The sequence below is a fragment of the Centroberyx affinis genome, unplaced genomic scaffold, assembly GCF_046629955.1.
Source record: "Centroberyx affinis isolate AG114_WGS23_722 - 3 ecotype Tasmania unplaced genomic scaffold, CSIRO-AGI_Caff_v1 ptg010453l_1, whole genome shotgun sequence".
Classification (NCBI taxonomy): domain Eukaryota; kingdom Metazoa; phylum Chordata; class Actinopteri; order Beryciformes; family Berycidae; genus Centroberyx; species Centroberyx affinis.
In genome coordinates, this window is record NW_027284834.1 from 1531 (window position 1) to 19628 (window position 18098).

The 18098-nt window shown below is 48.0% G+C and overlaps 1 protein-coding gene across 1 annotated transcript; it reads right to left on the minus strand.

Moving 5' to 3' along the window:
- Positions 1-320: 320 nt before the first annotated feature.
- LOC139640755 (metabotropic glutamate receptor 6-like) lies at positions 321-17945 on the minus strand (the record flags this gene model as incomplete). Its single annotated transcript, XM_071514935.1, has 7 exons — positions 17918-17945; positions 9663-9811; positions 7380-7502; positions 6758-7022; positions 3351-3586; positions 2603-2764; positions 321-470 (listed from the first exon to the last, which is right to left on the minus strand). Coding segments are annotated over exons 1-7 (1113 nt in total), but the record flags the coding sequence as incomplete, so codon positions are not given.
- Between the last annotated feature and the right edge of the window lie 153 nt (positions 17946-18098).

The following is an 18098-nucleotide window of genomic DNA, read 5'->3' on the forward strand; positions in this document are numbered from 1 at the left end:
GAGAAAAACATACTGGCTTCAGAAAATATGCTTTGGTGGAACCAGGTGGAACCAGGTGGAACCAGGTGGAACCAGGTGGAACCAGGTCCACACCCAAACCCTCCACAGCAGCCTGCAGCTCCAGTAAACCTTCCAGCTGCGGTCCAACGCTGACCTGACCAGATCAAGTCCACCAGTCTTCCTTGCAGTTCCTCCATCAGGCCTGTAGGGGGCTCCAGCATGCAGCCGGGTTAGACTCTCTGAAAACACATTAGTGGCACCAAGCAGACACCTCCTGGTCCGGCTCGGCTTGGCCTGGTCCGGCTCGGCTTGGTTCTTACCTTTTCAGTGGACTGGGCGGTGCCGAAGAAAATCGGTACGAATGCGAGCCAGACGATGCAGGTGGTGTACATGGTGAAACCGATCGGCTTCGCCTCATTAAACGTCTCAGGAACACCACGACTCTTCACCGCGTACACCGTACAGGTTACCTAGCAACACACAGCGTACAGTTAACCAAACTGAATAGAAGTAAAAAGAAAGAACATTACCAGAGTAGAATCAATGATTCTAAAAATGATGGAAAAAAACAATGGAAAACATTGAATGAAATAATGGGAAGGTCGTCACATCAGGCAAATTCATTTATAGAAACTAATGGTACTTTCTTAGCAAAACCAGTTAAGATTGCCAATTATTTCAATAATTACTTCATGAGCAAGGTTGATAATCTCAGAAAGAACTTGACACCCACTGATGGCTCCTCCCTATGCACACTAATTGAGAACTGTATGATGAAGGATAAAAACTGTCAATTTGATTTTGTGCAGGTTGACACCCCTGATATCGAGAGGCCGTTGTTGTCTCTGTCAAATGAGAAACCGTAACAGTTTACCATCTAGATGGTAAACTGTTACGAATTGCTTCTACTGATGTATCTACTCCAATTTTTCCACATCTTTAATAAATGCTTAATGTACGGGGTTTGCCCAAAGGTTTGGAAAGAGGCAAAGGTGATTCCAATACCAAAGGATAATAAATGGATAATAATCTTCACAGGTACAAACAGTCGTCCAATAAGCATACTTCCTGTCCTGAGCAAATTGTTAGAGCAGATAATTTTCAAACAAAGCCAAGATTATTTTGCCAGGAATAAACTGATCACTAGTTCCCAGCACGCATACAGAGAAAGTCACTCTACAGCCACTGCCCTAGCCCAGTTAAATGATGATTGGCTGAAACAAATGGATAATAAGAAAATGGTAGGCACAGTCTTGCTTGACTTCAGTGCCACATTTGATGTAATAGATCAAGACATAATGATTATTAAACTAAAGAAATATGGATTTAGCCCTTTAGCACTCTCTTGGATGGTCAGCTATCTATCTGAGAGATCGCAGAGAGCCTTTTTTAAATGGTAGCCTATCTGAATGTATATACAACAGCTGTGGAGTTCCACAAGGAAGCTGCTTGGACCCCTTACTTTTCTCTATTTTCACAAATGATCTGCCTCTAGCAATTGAGAATTCTAACATGGTATTGTATGCAGATGACACGACACTGTATAGCACTGCTTCAACGAAAAATGAACTAGTAACCATCTTGAATCAAGATCTAGAGAGAGTGTCTAATGGGGTGAAAAATAACAAGCTAGCCCTGAACATTTCCAAAACTAAAAGTATTGTTTTTGTCTCAAGAAGTATGCTTACAAGACAAAACTACTGGGTGTAATGTTGGATGGACTATTGTCATGGTCTGATCACATTGATGGCATTGTGACCAAAATGGGATAGCAATGATTAGAAGGTGCTCCACATGCTCCACATTTAACATCCTCTATTATCTGTCAAGTAATACAGTCTTTGGTCTTTTGTCACCTGCAGTATTGTCCAGTTATATGGTCAGCGGCAGCTAAGAAAGACATAAATAAACTACAACTAGTTTAAAATCTGCCAGATCGGCTCCATTGCTCAACATGCACAAATAGCATATATGCACACTCGCCTGTCCTGGTTCTCAGTTGAAATGAAACTCCACTATAGCCTCCTCATGTTCTTCAGAAATGTATTTAATCAGACACCTGAATATTTCTTTAACCAAGTGCTAAACACAAGAAACAGACATAACCATTACACCAGGACCGCCAGCTCAGGTCACCTGATACCAAACCTCCTCAAACTCAGTTTACCGCTCAGTAAAGTCTTGGAACTCACTTTCTCCTCACAGAACAAACTCATTCAAAAAACTATTAAAGACACAGTTTGAGCCGCTGACCATATGACTGGAACCAATTGTATTTGACAGAATATAATGTGTATTGTTTGTACTGATACTATACACCTAAGTATCTGATTGTACCATTTTAACTGTATGTGTTATGTTATGTATTGTATGTTTTATGTCTTATGTCCTTTTTGTGGAGCCCAGGAAGACTAGCGGTCGCCAAGGCGTCAGCTAATGGGAATCCATTTAATAAACAATAAACAGTAAACAGGTTACCTAGCAACACACAGCCTCTTACTATCCAAACATCCATCCTTCCAACTACACCTGCCAATATCAATCTACAGTATATTCTCTGTCAACAGGTCAACCAAAAGATCAATAACAGATCAATACCTACCATCAATACAATGCTGTAGCTGAGGCAGCAGATGATTGACAGATCTGACATGTCACACTTCAGGATTCCTCGGGCGAGGTCGGGGTTCGGGGGGCGGAGCTCTTCATAGTCGATGATGGTGTGGGGCGGGACTACAGCAAACCACACAAACACACCCAGAACCTGACACACACACACACACACACACACACACACACACACACACACCATCATCTAACGTCACTCTATTTCCTGTGTTTGTGTTTGATCAGAATCAGTCATGACGCCAAAACCTTGGAAAATTGTTGGAATATAACTGGAATTATCCTTTCATCATGAGTTTCAGACACATACTGTATCTGTCTGCCTGTCTGTCTGCCTGCCTGCCTGCCTGCCTGCCTGTCTGTCTGTCTGCCTGCCTGCCTGCCTGCCTATCTGTCTGTCTGTCTGCCTGCCTGTCTGCCTGCCTGTCTGTCTGTCTGTCTGTCTGTCTGTCTGTCTGTCTGCCTGTCTGTCTGTCTGCCTGCCTGCCTGTCTGTCTGTCTGTCTGTCTGTCTCCCTGCCTGTCTGCCTGCCTATCTGTCTGTCTGTCTGTCTGTCTGTCTGCCTGCCTGCCTGCCTGCCTATCTGTCTGTCTGTCTGTCTGTCTGTCTGCCTGTCTGTCTGTCTGTCTGTCTGTCTGCCTGCCTGTCTGCCTGTCTGCCTGTCTGCCTGTCTGCCTGCCTGCCTGCCTGTCTGCCTGTCTGCCTGCCTGCCTAAAGATCTTTACCTGGACAGAGATCAGGATGAAGGTGATGACCAGCTGGGAGGTCGGGCTGATGAATTTGGGTGTGGAGACGGACTTCTTGCCCTGTTCGAAGATGCGGTAGATGCGGTTGGTCTTGGTGAGCATGGCGGAGTAGGTGATGGCCATGCCGAGGCCCAGCAGCAGCCGCCGGAACGCACAGACCACGGCGCCCGGCTCCGCGATCATCAGGAAGGTGATCAGGTAGATCAGGAAGATTCCTAGAGACAAAATCAAACATCCATCTTCACCACTAATAATCATCACCGACCGACCGACCGACCGACCGACCGACTGTCTGAATATCTGGCAGAACATCTGGAGACCGGCGGCTCCGTCTGGGGCTGCTTGGTGCTGTCACCAGTCAGTTATACTGTCACCTGTCAGTAGTACTGTCACCTGTCAGTAGTACTGTCACCTGTCAGTAGTACTGGCACCTGTCAGTAGTACTGTCACCTGTCAGTAGTACTGGCACCTGTCAGTAGTACTGTCACCTGTCAGTTGTACTGTCACCTGTCACCTGTCAGTAGTACTGTCACCTGTCAGTAGTACTGTCATCAGTCAGTTATACTGTCACCTGTCAGTAGTACTGTCACCTGTCAGTAGTACTGTCACCTGTCAGTAGTACTGGCACCTGTCAGTAGTACTGTCACCTGTCAGTTGTACTGTCACCTGTCACCTGTCAGTAGTACTGTCACCTGTCAGTAGTACTGTCACCTGTCAGTTGTACTGTCACCTGTCACCTGTCAGTAGTACTGTCACCTGTCAGTTGTACTGTCACCTGTCACCTGTCAGTGAATGAGGTTAGAAGGGCATTGCACAGCGTTAATGCAAGTTAGGCAGCTGGACCTGATGGCGTCCCAGGGCGGGTGCTTCAGGCATGCGCCGACCAGCTGGCAGAGGCCTTCACCAACATTTTCAACCTCTCCCTGACCTTCGCTGTTGTTCCGACGTGCCTCAAATCTACAGCCATCGTGCCCGTCCCCAAGCAAAAAAATGTGAGTTGCCTGAACGACTTGGACCAGCACCAGTTTGCCTACCGGGCAAACAGATCAACAGAGGATGCGATCAGCCTTGCCCTCCATACCGCCCTGGATCACCTGGATAGACCAAACACGTACGTCAGGATGCTCTTCCTGGACTTCGGTTCGGCATTCAACACTGTCATTCCCAACGGACTAGTGTCCAAACTCCACAGCCTGGGTCTGAACTCAACCATCTGCAACTGGACTCTGGATTTTCTGACCAACCGTCCCCAGACTGTCAGGTTAGGAAAGCATACATCCTCCACCCTCACCCAGAACACTGGTGTTCCACAGGGATGTGTGCTGAGCCCTCTCCTGTATGCCCTCTTCACCCATGACTGTCTACCTGTCCATGCAACAAACACCATCATCAAGTTTGCAGACGGCACGACAGTCATGGGCCTGATCTCCAACAATGATGAGTCAGCATACAGGGACGAGGTACGAAACCTGATAGCCTGGTGCTCTGCCAACAATCTCATTCTTAACAACAAGAAGACAAAAGAGATTGTAGTTGACTTTAGGAAGACAAGGAGAACAGATCTCGTCCCAGTGTTCATTGACGGCGAGGCCGTGGAGCGAGTCTCCAGTTTTAAATTGGGGGCGCACATCACTGAGGACTTCTCCTGGGCCATACACACCTCCACTGTCACAACAACCCCTCTACTTCCTGAGGAAGCTGAGGAGAGCCAGACTGCCCCAGAGCCTTCTCGTGAACTTTAACCGGTGCACAGTGTAGAGTATCCTGACGTATTGTATCACAGCCTGGTATGCCAGCTGCACCAGGAAGGACCAGATAGCTCTGCAGAGGGTCATCAAGACGGCCCAAAACATCATAGGGACACAGCTGCCGGCAGTCTTGGACATCTACCAGGCCCTCTGTCGGGACGGGGCCTCCGACATCATCTACCAGGCCCTCTGTCGGGGTGGGGCCTCCGACATCATCTACCAGGCCTGCTGTCGGGACGGGGCCTCCAACATCATCTACCAGGCCCTCTGTGGGGGCGGGGCCTCCAACATCATCTACCAGGCCCTCTGTGGGGGCGGGGTCTCCAACATCATCTACCAGGCCCTCTGTCGGGGCGGGGCCTCCAACATCATCCGTGACCCGACTCACCTCTTCAGACTTCTCCCCTCTGGCAGGCGATACAGGACAATATGCACACACCACAAGACTGAAAAACAGCTTCTTCCCCAAAGCTGTCAAATTGCTGAACATGGCCTGACTACCCCACTTATTGTTTATTTGCACACCGGTTGCACTTGAGCATCGGCTCCTATTTATATCTACTCCAATTTATATTGTTCTTTTATAGTGTTTTTATTTATTATTATCAGGGAGTGCCATCGTAATTTTGTTGTGTTGTTGTCTTGCACAGCAGTACAATGACAATAAAGTTTCTTGACTTGAGTAGTACTGTCACCTGTCACCTGTCACCTGTCACCTGTCACCTGTCACCTGTCAGTAGTACTGTCACCTGTCAGTAGTACTGTCACCTGTCACCTGTCACCTGTCAGTAGTACTGTCACCTGTCACCTGTCACCTGTCAGTAGTACTGTCACCTGTTAGTAGTACTGTCATCTGTCAGTAGTACTGTCACCTGTCAGAAGTACTGTCACCTGTCAGTTGTACTGTTTACCTGTTAGTAGTACTGTTAACCCGTCAGTTGTACTGTCACCTGTCAGTAGTACTGTCACCTGTCAGTAGTACTGTCATCTGTCAGTTGTACTGTCACCTGTCAGAAGTACTGTCACCTGTCAGTAGTACTGTCACCTGTCAGTAGTACTGTCACCTGTCAGAAGTACTGTCACCTGTCAGAAGTACTGTCATCTTTCATAAGTACTGTCATCTGTCAGTAGTACTGTTTACCTGTTAATAGTACTGTTTACCTGTCAGTAGTACTGTTTACCTGTTTGTAGTACTGTTTACCTGTCAGTAGTATAGTACATAGCTGAGCTCCCTGCCTGATGCTCTGATGCTGAGCATGTTGTTGTATATAGTGGTAGTTGTATAGTGGTAGTTGTAGTAGTAGTAGTAGTAGTAGTGGTAGTAGTGGTAGTGGCAGTAGTAGTAGTAGTAGTAGTAGTAGTAGTAGTAGTAGTAGTGGTAGTAGTAGTAGTAGTAGTAGTAGTAGTAGTAGCAGTAGTAGTAGTAGTAGTGGTAGTATTAGTAGTAGTAGTAGTAGTAGTAGTAGTAGTAGCAGTAGTAGTAGTAGTAGTAGTAGTAGTAGTAGTAGTAGCAGTAGTAGTAGTAGTAGTGGTAGTATTAGTAGTAGTAGTAGTAGTAGTAGTAGTAGTAGTAGCAGTAGTAGTAGTAGTAGTGGTAGTAGTAGTAGTAGTAGTAGTAGTAGTAGTAGTACTGTGTACCTGTCAGTAGTACATAGCTGAGCTCCCTGCCTGACGCTCTGACAATGGGAGTGTCATTGAAGCGGATGAAGGTGAGGACCACGCCGCTGGTTGCTAGGATACCAAGCAGGGCGAGGGAGGCGGGCACTAGGGCCCAGGGGGAGTTCCACTCCAGCTTGATGATGGGTGTAGGGCGACAGCCGGTCCGGTTCAGAGTCGGACGCATGTCAGACGGACAAGTTTCACAGGTGAACTCATCCAACTGGTACTGGTAACCATCACACAGCTGGAGGGGCGAGAGACATAGACACAGAGAGAGAGAGAGAGAATCAGACAGACAGACAGGCAGACAGACAGACAGAGAGACAGACAGGCAGACAGACAGGTGAACTCCGCCCAGCACATCAAAATACTTTCATAATATAAATGAAACTGTAGCTTCTCCACCATGAAAGAAGAAATGATAGAAGACGATTATTTAAATGTGAGTGAAAATGTTTTTGACAGAATCAGGCGGAGAGTGATCCCCCGTCTTCTTCTTTGTTCCTGATGGGACGACAAGTCTGAACCGGGCGGGGTGTGTGTGTGTGTGTGTGAGTGTGTGTGTGTGTGTGTGTGTGTGTGTGTGTGTATGTGTGTGTACCTCACAGTGCCAGCAGCATGGAACTCCCTTCACCATCTTCTTCCTCTCTCCTGGACTGCAGGGAAAACTACAGATGGAGTCAGGAACAGACTTGTCTCCTCCAGACCACTGCATCTCATCCAGCTGAGAGACAGACAGGTGGACAGGGAGACAGGGAGAGAGACAGACAAACAGAGAGGAGGAGAGCAAGAGAGACAGACAAGAGGAGAGAGAGGTAAAGAGACAGATAGAGAGAGAGAGACAGGTAGACAGACAGACAGGTATAAAATTAGCAGCTTAAAAGATCTTCCTCATGTCATGTCATGACATGTTAACATCTGTACCTCTGTATCTGTACCATCAGTTACAGACCTGTTACAGACCTGTTTACAGACCCATTACAGACCTGTTTACAGACCCGTTACAGACCCTTTTACAGACCTGTTACAGACCCTTTTACAGACCTGTTACAGACCTGTTACAGACCTGTTTACAGACCTGTTACAGACCTGTTACAGACCTGTTACAGACTTGTTTACAGACCCGTTACAGACCTGTTTACAGACCCGTTACAGACCTGTTACAGACCTGTTTACAGACCTGTTTACAGACCCATTACAGACCTGTTACAGACCCGTTACAGACCCGTTACAGACCTGTTTACAGACCTGTTACAGACCCGTTACAGACCTGTTTACGGACCCGTTACAGACCTGTTTACAGACCTGTTTACAGACCTGTTACAGACCTGTTACAGACCCGTTACAGACCTGTTTACAGACCTGTTACAGACCCGTTACAGACCTGTTTACGGACCCGTTACAGACCTGTTTACAGACCTGTTACAGACCCGTTACAGACCTGTTACAGACCCGTTACAGACCCGTTACAGACCTGTTACAGACCTGTTTACAGACCTGTTACAGACCCGTTACAGACCTGTTTACGGACCCGTTACAGACCTGTTTACAGACCTGTTACAGACCCGTTACAGACCTGTTACAGACCCGTTACAGACCCGTTACAGACCTGTTTACAGACCTGTTACAGACCCGTTACAGACCTGTTTACAGACCCGTTACAGACCTGTTTACAGACCTGTTTACGGACCCGTTACAGACCTGTTTACGGACCCGTTACAGACCTGTTTACAGACCCCTTACAGACCTGTTACAGACCCGTTACAGACCCGTTACAGACCTGTTTACAGACCTGTTTACGGACCCGTTACAGACCTGTTTACGGACCCGTTACAGACCTGTTTACAGACCCCTTACAGACCTGTTACAGACCCGTTACAGACCCGTTACAGACCTGTTTACAGACCTGTTACAGACCCGTTACAGACCCGTTACAGACCTGTTTACAGACCTGTTACAGACCTGTTTACAGACCTGTTTACAGACCTGTTTACAGACCCGTTACAGACCTGTTTACAGACCCATTACGGACCTGTTTACTATCTAGTGATGCATCAAGAGAAGCCGGCCTTTCAAACAGAAGTCATGTTTTACCGTCTTCTAGTCTTAACTCTCACCACCTTCAGTCACTTAGTGGAAACTGAAGCTCCAAAACAGACTGAACAGGAAGTGAAACAGAGTTTATCATTCTCTCTGCTCATGAGTTTGGAGAAATATGACTCTGGCATTAAAAGCCAATTAATGATCAGAAATTGTTATGTCCAGTCTGACCCAACTGCTAACATTAAAGATACAATTGATGACTGTATTAATATCTGTCATAAGACAGGTTGGATAAGTGAACAAAAGAAGCAGCTGTCCAGTGTTTTAGTCCATAAATCTCCTCCTCTGGGCTCCAGCAGCCTGACTGAACCTTGTCCTGGTTTTTAGATTTCTTCTTGATGTCTTCATACCTTGGTGATACTGCTGCTGCTTTGATTATCTTAAAAGACTGGAAACATGAGTGTGATGATGTTTTGGTTTCTCTTGTCGTACCTGACAAACGACCAGAAGGTATTCTACCTGCTTCCAGTTTCTTAGTTAATTTAGCTCAGATTATCCTATCAACTTCTTCATGAAAGTCCATCTTCGGTCTGAAGGGACGGCTCTGGGCCTTTGATCTTTCATCAGCTGCTACAGAACTCCTGTGGTGTTCCTATTAAACCAAACCACATAAAACAACTACAGGAACTAGAAATCTTAATTATGCTAAAGCACAACATTATATTGAAGCCCCCCCCCCCCCCCCCCCACCGGCTATACAGTGTCCCTACTCCTTCTTTCCATCCTTCACACCTTCAATAGAACTGTCCATATTCCAGAATCTTTTCATTATTTTTCTTACGTTGAGTCGCAGATTATTGGTCCACTGGCCGATGACATGGTAGCCAGGGTGGCTGTGATTGGTCATCTGGAACTGGAAGATGTCGTATCGACCAGGAGCATCGCCGTTCTCATTAAACAAAACGCCTGTACCAGCGCTTCCTGTGGAACACACACACACACACACACACACACATATGTATGTATATATATGTATATGTATATACATATATATTTTTGTGTCCAATTTCCCCTCGGGGATCAATAAAGTATTTCTGATTCTGATTCTGATTCTGATATATATATATATATATATATATACAGAGAGAGAGAGAGAGAGAGAGAGAGAGAGAGAGAGAGGGAGAGAGAGAGAGAGACATGAGATATATACACACATGTACTGTACATGGCACATACTTCCATATTTAATATACTTCCATATATATTTCCATATTGTGCAACATGTCAGCACTTCAACAGGTTTTGGGTAGAAGGTTGCAGGTTCAATTCCCCATATCAATCTACCTTTGAGCAAACTGATTGGTTGAGCTGTGAGGAACAAGCAGAGGGTGTGGCCAAGGATCAGGCATCAACCAATCAGAGCTGAGGTAGAAATCATTGTTCCTTCATCAAACACTCATTTATATCTTTCTCTCTTTCTGTCTGTCTCTTTCTCTTTCTGTCTGTCTATCTGTCTATCTGTGTCTCTCTCTCTCTCTCTCTCTTTCTCTCTCTCTTTCTCTCTCTCTCTCTCCTTCCTCTCTTCTTTCCCCGAGTTTCCACCAAGCTGCTCACTTCAATTATTCACAAATCTCCCACACACACACTGACCTAGACAGATGTGTGCATATATGTGTGTGTGTGTGTGTGTGTGTGTGTGTGTGTGTGTGTGTGTGTGTGTGTTGCGTGGGTCGGGCCCAGAGAGGGAAGGAAACATGTAATGTGCATTAACTCCTGAGAAGGAGGACAAGTTATTATCACACACACACACACACACACACACACACACACACACACACACACACACACACACAGCCTGAGGACTAGCTGGCTCTAAAGATCCCATTAAACAGGAAGCAGAACTCTCACACTTCCTGTGATAACAGAAATTATGGGCGGAGTCAGGCCAGTTGAACAATGAGATTGTGATGCTTTAAAATAAACAATAATAATAATAATGATAATAAATACTGTATATTCACTGTCTTTGTGCCACAGACACCACACCACAGACACCATAGAAGCCACAGACACCACAGACACAGAAACCACAGAGACAGAAACCACAGACACAGAAACCACAGAAGCCACAGACACCACAGACACAGAAACCACAGACACAGAAACCACAGACACAAAAGCCACAGACACCACACCACAGAAACCATAGAAACCACAGAAACCACAGACACCGAAACCACAGAGACAGAAACCACAGACACAAAAGCCACAGGCACAGAAACCACAGAAACCACAGACACCGCAGAAACTGCAGAAACCACAGACACCACAGACACCACAGAAACCACAGACACCACAGAAACCACAGACACCACAGACACCGAAACCACAGAGACAGAAACCACAGAAACCACAGACACCACAGAAACCACAGAAACCACAGACACCACAGAAACCACAGAAACCACAGAAACCACAGACACCACAGAAACCACAGACACAAAAGTCACAGACACAGAAACCACAGAAACCACAGAAACCACAGACACAGAAACCACAGAAACCACAGACACAGAAACCACAGACACAGAAACCACAGAAACCACAGAAACCACAGAAACCACAGAAACCACAGACACAGAAACCGCAGAAACCACAGACACAGAAACCACAGACACCACAGAAACCACAGACACAGAAACCACAGAAACCACAGAAACCATAGACACAGAAACCACAGAAACCACAGAAACCACAGAAACCACAGAAACCACAGAAACCACAGACCCCACAGACACCACAGACACAAACACAGACACCACAGAAAAGCGGGGCCCCACCAAGAACCCCGGCAGCAACACAAACAAAGCAAAACTTTACGAACTGCCTCCAGTCCAGGTTCAGGTTGTACGACTGAAAGATGAAGGCAGAGACCAGCAGAAACCAGCAGAGACCAGGAGAGACCAGCAAAGACCAACAGAGTCCAGCAGAGACCAGCAGAGCCCAGCAGAGACCAGCATAGACCAACAGAGACCAGCAGAGACCAGCAGAGACCAGCAGAGACCTACTGACACAGATGACCAGACATACACAACTTACCAACACAGTTTGTAACACTCATAAGAGATGACACCCACTGTCATCACGCGGGAGAAGATTTCAGCAACAATGTTGTCCAACTCACTGCTGTTTTCAGTCTAGTGTACCCTGCTCAAACTAATTGGCCGCAACCCCAATCTTATGACCTGGAATTGCCAAAATTGTGCTTTAGTTCACCTACAAGACTGCTCCCAAAGTAGGACACCCAAACTTCTCCAAATCCTCCATATTGGAACCAATGACAAGTGGCTCAGGAGGTAGAGCGGGTTGTCCACTAATCAGAAGGTTGGTGGTTCGATCCCCGGTCTCCAGTCCGCATGTCGAAGTGTCCCCCAGTGAACCCCAAATTGCTCCTGATGGTTGTGCCAGCACCCTGCGTGGTAGCTTGCTGCCATCGGTGTATGAATGTGTGAATGTGTGAATGTGTGAATGGCATGTTGTAAAGCGCTTTGGATAAAAGCGGTGTATAAATGCAGTCCATTTACTGACACTGTGGCAAACACAAATACCAAAACCACAATGACATAGCAGCCACCCAAACCAAAACGCTAACCAAACGGCTGTACAAGTGCAACCCAAGGTAACACACATGTTACCTAACAAAGTGCAGTGCTGGCTGAACCAGCACAATATAAAGATGACACACACCAAAATGCTACAAAACAAGAGCAGGTAACAAGCCAAAATTCCCAATCTGGTCAGTTGATCTTCAAAACCCTTGGCATCCTCCTAGAGCAAACTGCTACCAACCACCACCTTATAATGCTGAGCAGTTTTCAATTTCAATAACTGATCCTTCATATACAGTTCCAACAATGCTGATGTAGCCTAAAAAACCCTCCAAGACACTGTGACAGTGTGACCTCTGTGGTAACAAGAGGCCTGTTACCAAAAAGAGGGACCAAGTCATACTGCTGATGCTCCGGGGCAGCCAGCAGACACGGGCCAGGCAGCCTAACACAAACAGAGCTTCACCACTAGCTACCTAACCAGTTAACTAGCTAAATACAACCCTAGTCTTCATGTGACTTCTTGTGGTGGGTATTTATGCATTATAGCCCACTGGTGTGAGAAAGCGATCGCCATGCCAACAACGCACTCAAGACCAGGGATATGCTCCCAAGACAACTGCTCCTTCCATGTTTGTCACTACAGGACACAAGTGAAACCCAGAAGGGAAACGCTGCTATACCTACCAGGGGAAATTAACAACAATGCTCCAAAATTAGCAGGCTACCCAAACCAGTACCAGTACTGCTAGTACCAGTACAGTACCAGTACTGCTACACACCAGCTGTACAACACTTACCATGGGTCCCCACCAACAAACATCTCCAGCACAACCCAGAAGAACCAAACCAAAGGTGTGCACAGGTGAGGATTGGGAGAGCCACTGATGGTCCAAGGGTTTCTAAAGTCAAGGAGTTCACCGGGCCCAGGTGCACTCGATCAGTACTGACAAAGCCCTGCCCACCAGAAACCACTGACAACACAGAAACTACAGTCACCACAGAAACCACAGACTCCAGAGACACCGAAACGACAGACACCACAGACACAGAAACCAGACACCAAAGACACAGAAACCACAGACAGCAGAGACACAGATACCACAGACACCACAGACAACAGAGACACAGATACCACAGACACCACAGACAGCAGAGACACAGATACCACAGACACCACAGACACCACAGACACCACAGACACAGATACCACAGACACCACAGACACAGATACCACATACACCACAGGCACAGACACCATAGACACAGACGTTCAGAACAGGAACATGATATTTTTGGCATGGCAGAAGCATTCAACCGGCTGCTGCACAAAGAACTACCATCTAAACTCCAAACTTAAACTCCATACATTGTCATCAACCTCTTTCACAACTTCCACCATCACTGAAACCAGAGTCCAGGTGTGATCAGCTGTTTCCACACCGTCACACTGCAGCAGGTATACCACAGGGCAGCAGGTGTACCACAGGTAGCAGGTGTACCAAAGGGCAGCAGGTGTACCACAGGTAGCAGGTGTACCACAGGGAGCAGGTGTACCACAGGTGTACCACAGGGCAGCAGGTGTACCACAGGGAGCAGGTGTACCAAAGGGCAGCAGGTGTACCACAGGTAGCAGGTGTACCACAGGGAGCAGGTGTACCACAGGGCAGCAGGTGTACCACAGGGCAGCAGGTGTACCACAGGGAGCAGGTGTACCACAGGGCAGCAGGTGTACCACAGGGCAGCAGGTGTACCACAGGGAGCAGGTGTACCACAGGTGTACCACAGGGCAGCAGGTGTCCCACAGGGCAGCAAGTGTACCACAGGTAGCAGGTGTACCACAGGGCAGCAGGTGTGCCACAGGGAGCAGGTGTACCACAGGGCAGCAGGTGTACCACAGGGAGCAGGTGTACCACAGGGCAGCAGGTGTACCACAGGGAGCATGTGTACCACAGGGCAGCAGGTGTACCACAGGCAGCAGGTGTACCACAGGGCAGCAGGTGTACAACAGGGAGCAGGTGTACCACAGGACAGCAGGTGTACCACAAGGAGCAGGTGTACCACAGGGAGCAGGTGTACCACAGGTGTACCACAGGGAGCAGGTGTACCACAGGTGTACCACAGGGAGCAGGTGTACCACAGGTGTACCACAGGGCAGCAGGTGTACCACAGGGAGCAGGTGCACCACAGGGCAGCAGGTGTACCACAGGGAGCAGGTGTACCACAGGTGTACCACAGGGCAGCAGAGACACAGATACCACAGACACCACAGACAACAGAGACACAGATACCACAGACACCACAGACAGCAGAGACACAGATACCACAGACACAGATACCACATACACCACAGGCACAGACACCATAGACACAGACGTTCAGAACAGGAACATGATATTTTTGGCATGGCAGAAGCATTCAACCGGCTGCTGCACAAAGAACTACCATCTAAACTCCAAACTTAAACTCCATACATTGTCATCAACCTCTTTCACAACTTCCACCATCACTGAAACCAGAGTCCAGGTGTGATCAGCTGTTTCCACACCGTCACACTGCAGCAGGTATACCACAGGGCAGCAGGTGTACCACAGGGAGCAGGTGTACCAAAGGGCAGCAGGTGTACCACAGGTAGCAGGTGTACCACAGGGAGCAGGTGTACCACAGGGCAGCAGGTGTACCACAGGGCAGCAGGTGTACCACAGGGAGCAGGTGTACCACAGGGCAGCAGGTGTACCACAGGTAGCAGGTGTACCACAGGGCAGCAGGTGTACCACAGGGAGCAGGTGTACCACAGGTGTACCACAGGGCAGCAGGTGTCCCACAGGGCAGCAAGTGTACCACAGGTAGCAGGTGTACCACAGGGCAGCAGGTGTGCCACAGGGAGCAGGTGTACCACAGGGCAGCAGGTGTACCACAGGGAGCAGGTGTACCACAGGGCAGCAGGTGTACCACAGGGAGCATGTGTACCACAGGGCAGCAGGTGTACCACAGGCAGCAGGTGTACCACAGGGCAGCAGGTGTACAACAGGGAGCAGGTGTACCACAGGGCAGCAGGTGTACCACAAGGAGCAGGTGTACCACAGGGAGCAGGTGTACCACAGGTGTACCACAGGGAGCAGGTGTACCACAGGTGTACCACAGGGAGCAGGTGTACCACAGGTGTACCACAGGGCAGCAGGTGTACCACAGGGAGCAGGTGCACCACAGGGCAGCAGGTGTACCACAGGGAGCAGGTGTACCACAGGTGTACCACAGGGCAGCAGATGTACCACAGGACAGCAGGTGTACCACAGGGAGCAGGTGCACCACAGGTGTACCACAGGACAGCAGGTGTACCACAGGGAGCATTTGTACCACATGTGCAGGTGTACCACAGAGCAGCAGGTGTACCGCGGGGCAGCAGGTGTACCGCAGGTATACCACAGAGCAGCAGGTGTACTACAGGTACACCACAGAGCAGCAGGTGTACCACGGGGCAGCAGGTGTACCGCGGGGCAGCAGGTGTACCACAGGTATACCACAGAGCAGCAGGTGTACCACGGGGCAGCAGGTGTACCACATGTGCAGGTGTACCACAGGTATACCACAGAGCAGCAGGTATACCACAGAGCAGCAGGTGTACCACAGGTATACCACAGAGCAGCAGGTGTACCACGGGGCAGCAGGTGTACCACAGGTGGACCACAGGTGTACCACAGGGAGCAGGTGTACCACAGGGCAGCAGGTGTACCACAGGTGTACCACAGGGCAGCAGGTGTACCACAGGGAGAAGGTGTATCACACGACAGCAGGTGTACCACAGGGCAGCAGGTGTACCACAGGGAGAAGGTGTATCACAGGACAGCAGGTGTACCACGTGTGCAGGTGTACCACAGGTATACCACAGAGCAGCAGGTGTACCACAGGTAGCAGGTATACCACAGGTAGCAGGTGTATCACATGTGCAGGTGTACCACAGGTATACCACAGGGCAGCAGGTGTACCACAGGTAGCAGGTGCACCACAGGTAGCAGGTATACCACAGGGCAGCAGGTGTACCACAGGTAGCAGGTGTACCACAGGTAGCAGGTATACCACAGGTAGCAGGTGTACCACAGGGAGCAGGTGTACCACAGGGAGCAGGAGTGCCACAGGTGGACTACAAGTGTATCACAGAACAGCAGGTGTACCACAGGTGGACTACAGGTGTACCACAGGGCAGCAGGTGTACCACAGGTGTACCACAGGACAGCAGGTGTACCACAGGGAGAAGGTGTATCACAGAACAGCAGGTGTACCACAGGTGGACTACAGGTGTACCACAGGGAGAAGGTGTATCACAGAACAGAAGGTGTACCACAGGTGGACTACAGGTGTACCACAGGGCAGCAGGTGTACCACAGGTGTACCACAGGACAGCAGGTGTACCACAGGACAGCAGGTGTACCACAAGGCAGCAGGTGTACCACAGGGAGCAGGTGTACCACAAGGCAGCAGGTGTACCACAGGGAGCAGGTGTACCACAAGGCAGCAGGTGTACCACAGGGAGCCATGTTAGGCCCACTGCTGTTCATTACTTACATGTTACTGCCTCACATTTCAAATTATCATGCTACTGAAAATCAAAACCATAATTTCTGTCGGCTCTGTGGAGACATTTTCTTGAGGGCAAAAGTTATTTGTGTCATTAACATCGCCCTCTTCAACGAGGAGGCGACCAAACCTCAGAAGTGCCAAAAAATAGATGTGGCTAACAAACGGATACAAACGACTACCTGTCCATACAGTTCTACTGCTGTTGATTTCTTGCTCCATGTTGTGATACGTTTCTGTCTGTTTCTGAGACACTTGTACTGTTTGCCTGTTTGTTTTTCTTGATAAGAACTGTCAGTGTATATCAGCTGTGGAAATACAGTCTGCCAATAAAGCTTGTTGAATTGAATTGAAAGGAAGAGAGACTGAGACAGAGAGAGAGAGAGAGAGAGAGAGAGACAGAGAGAGAGAGAGAGAGAGAGAGAGAGAGAGAGAGAGAGAGAGAGAGAGAGAGAGAGAGGTGGGGAGAAGACAGGACAGAGGGAGGAGAGGAGAGGGTGATGGTGAAACATTTTCACACTTTGGAAATATTGCATTTTAATATACATAATGATAAAGACTTAACAGACAAACAGATATAGAGAGAGAGACAGGGAGACAGACAGACAGGCAGACAGACAGGTTTGTGGCGTGCAGAGTTTGGATCCTCTCAGCCTTCCAGACGCTGCAGATTCTCATCTTCATGAAATATAGATTTGATTTTCTAAAAACAGACCTGAACACACCAACCACACTCAACATGCTAGCAACATGCTAGCAACACGCTAGCAACACGCTAACAAAATGCTATCAACTGCAACCAATCAAATCCCTCCAGTTAGAACACAACATGCTGATCTGTTCCTCAGTAGAAACAGAATAGAACCCAGACTAACAATTCATTAACACGCTGATACAGTTTATTAATCTTTCTGCAGTGACTGTATGTACTGTATGTACATACTGTGTATTACATACTGTATGTACATACAGTATATTACATACTGTGTATTACATACTGTATATTACATACTGTGTATTACATACTGTATGTACATACTGTGTATTACATACTGTATATTACATACTGTGTATTACATACTGTATGTACATAC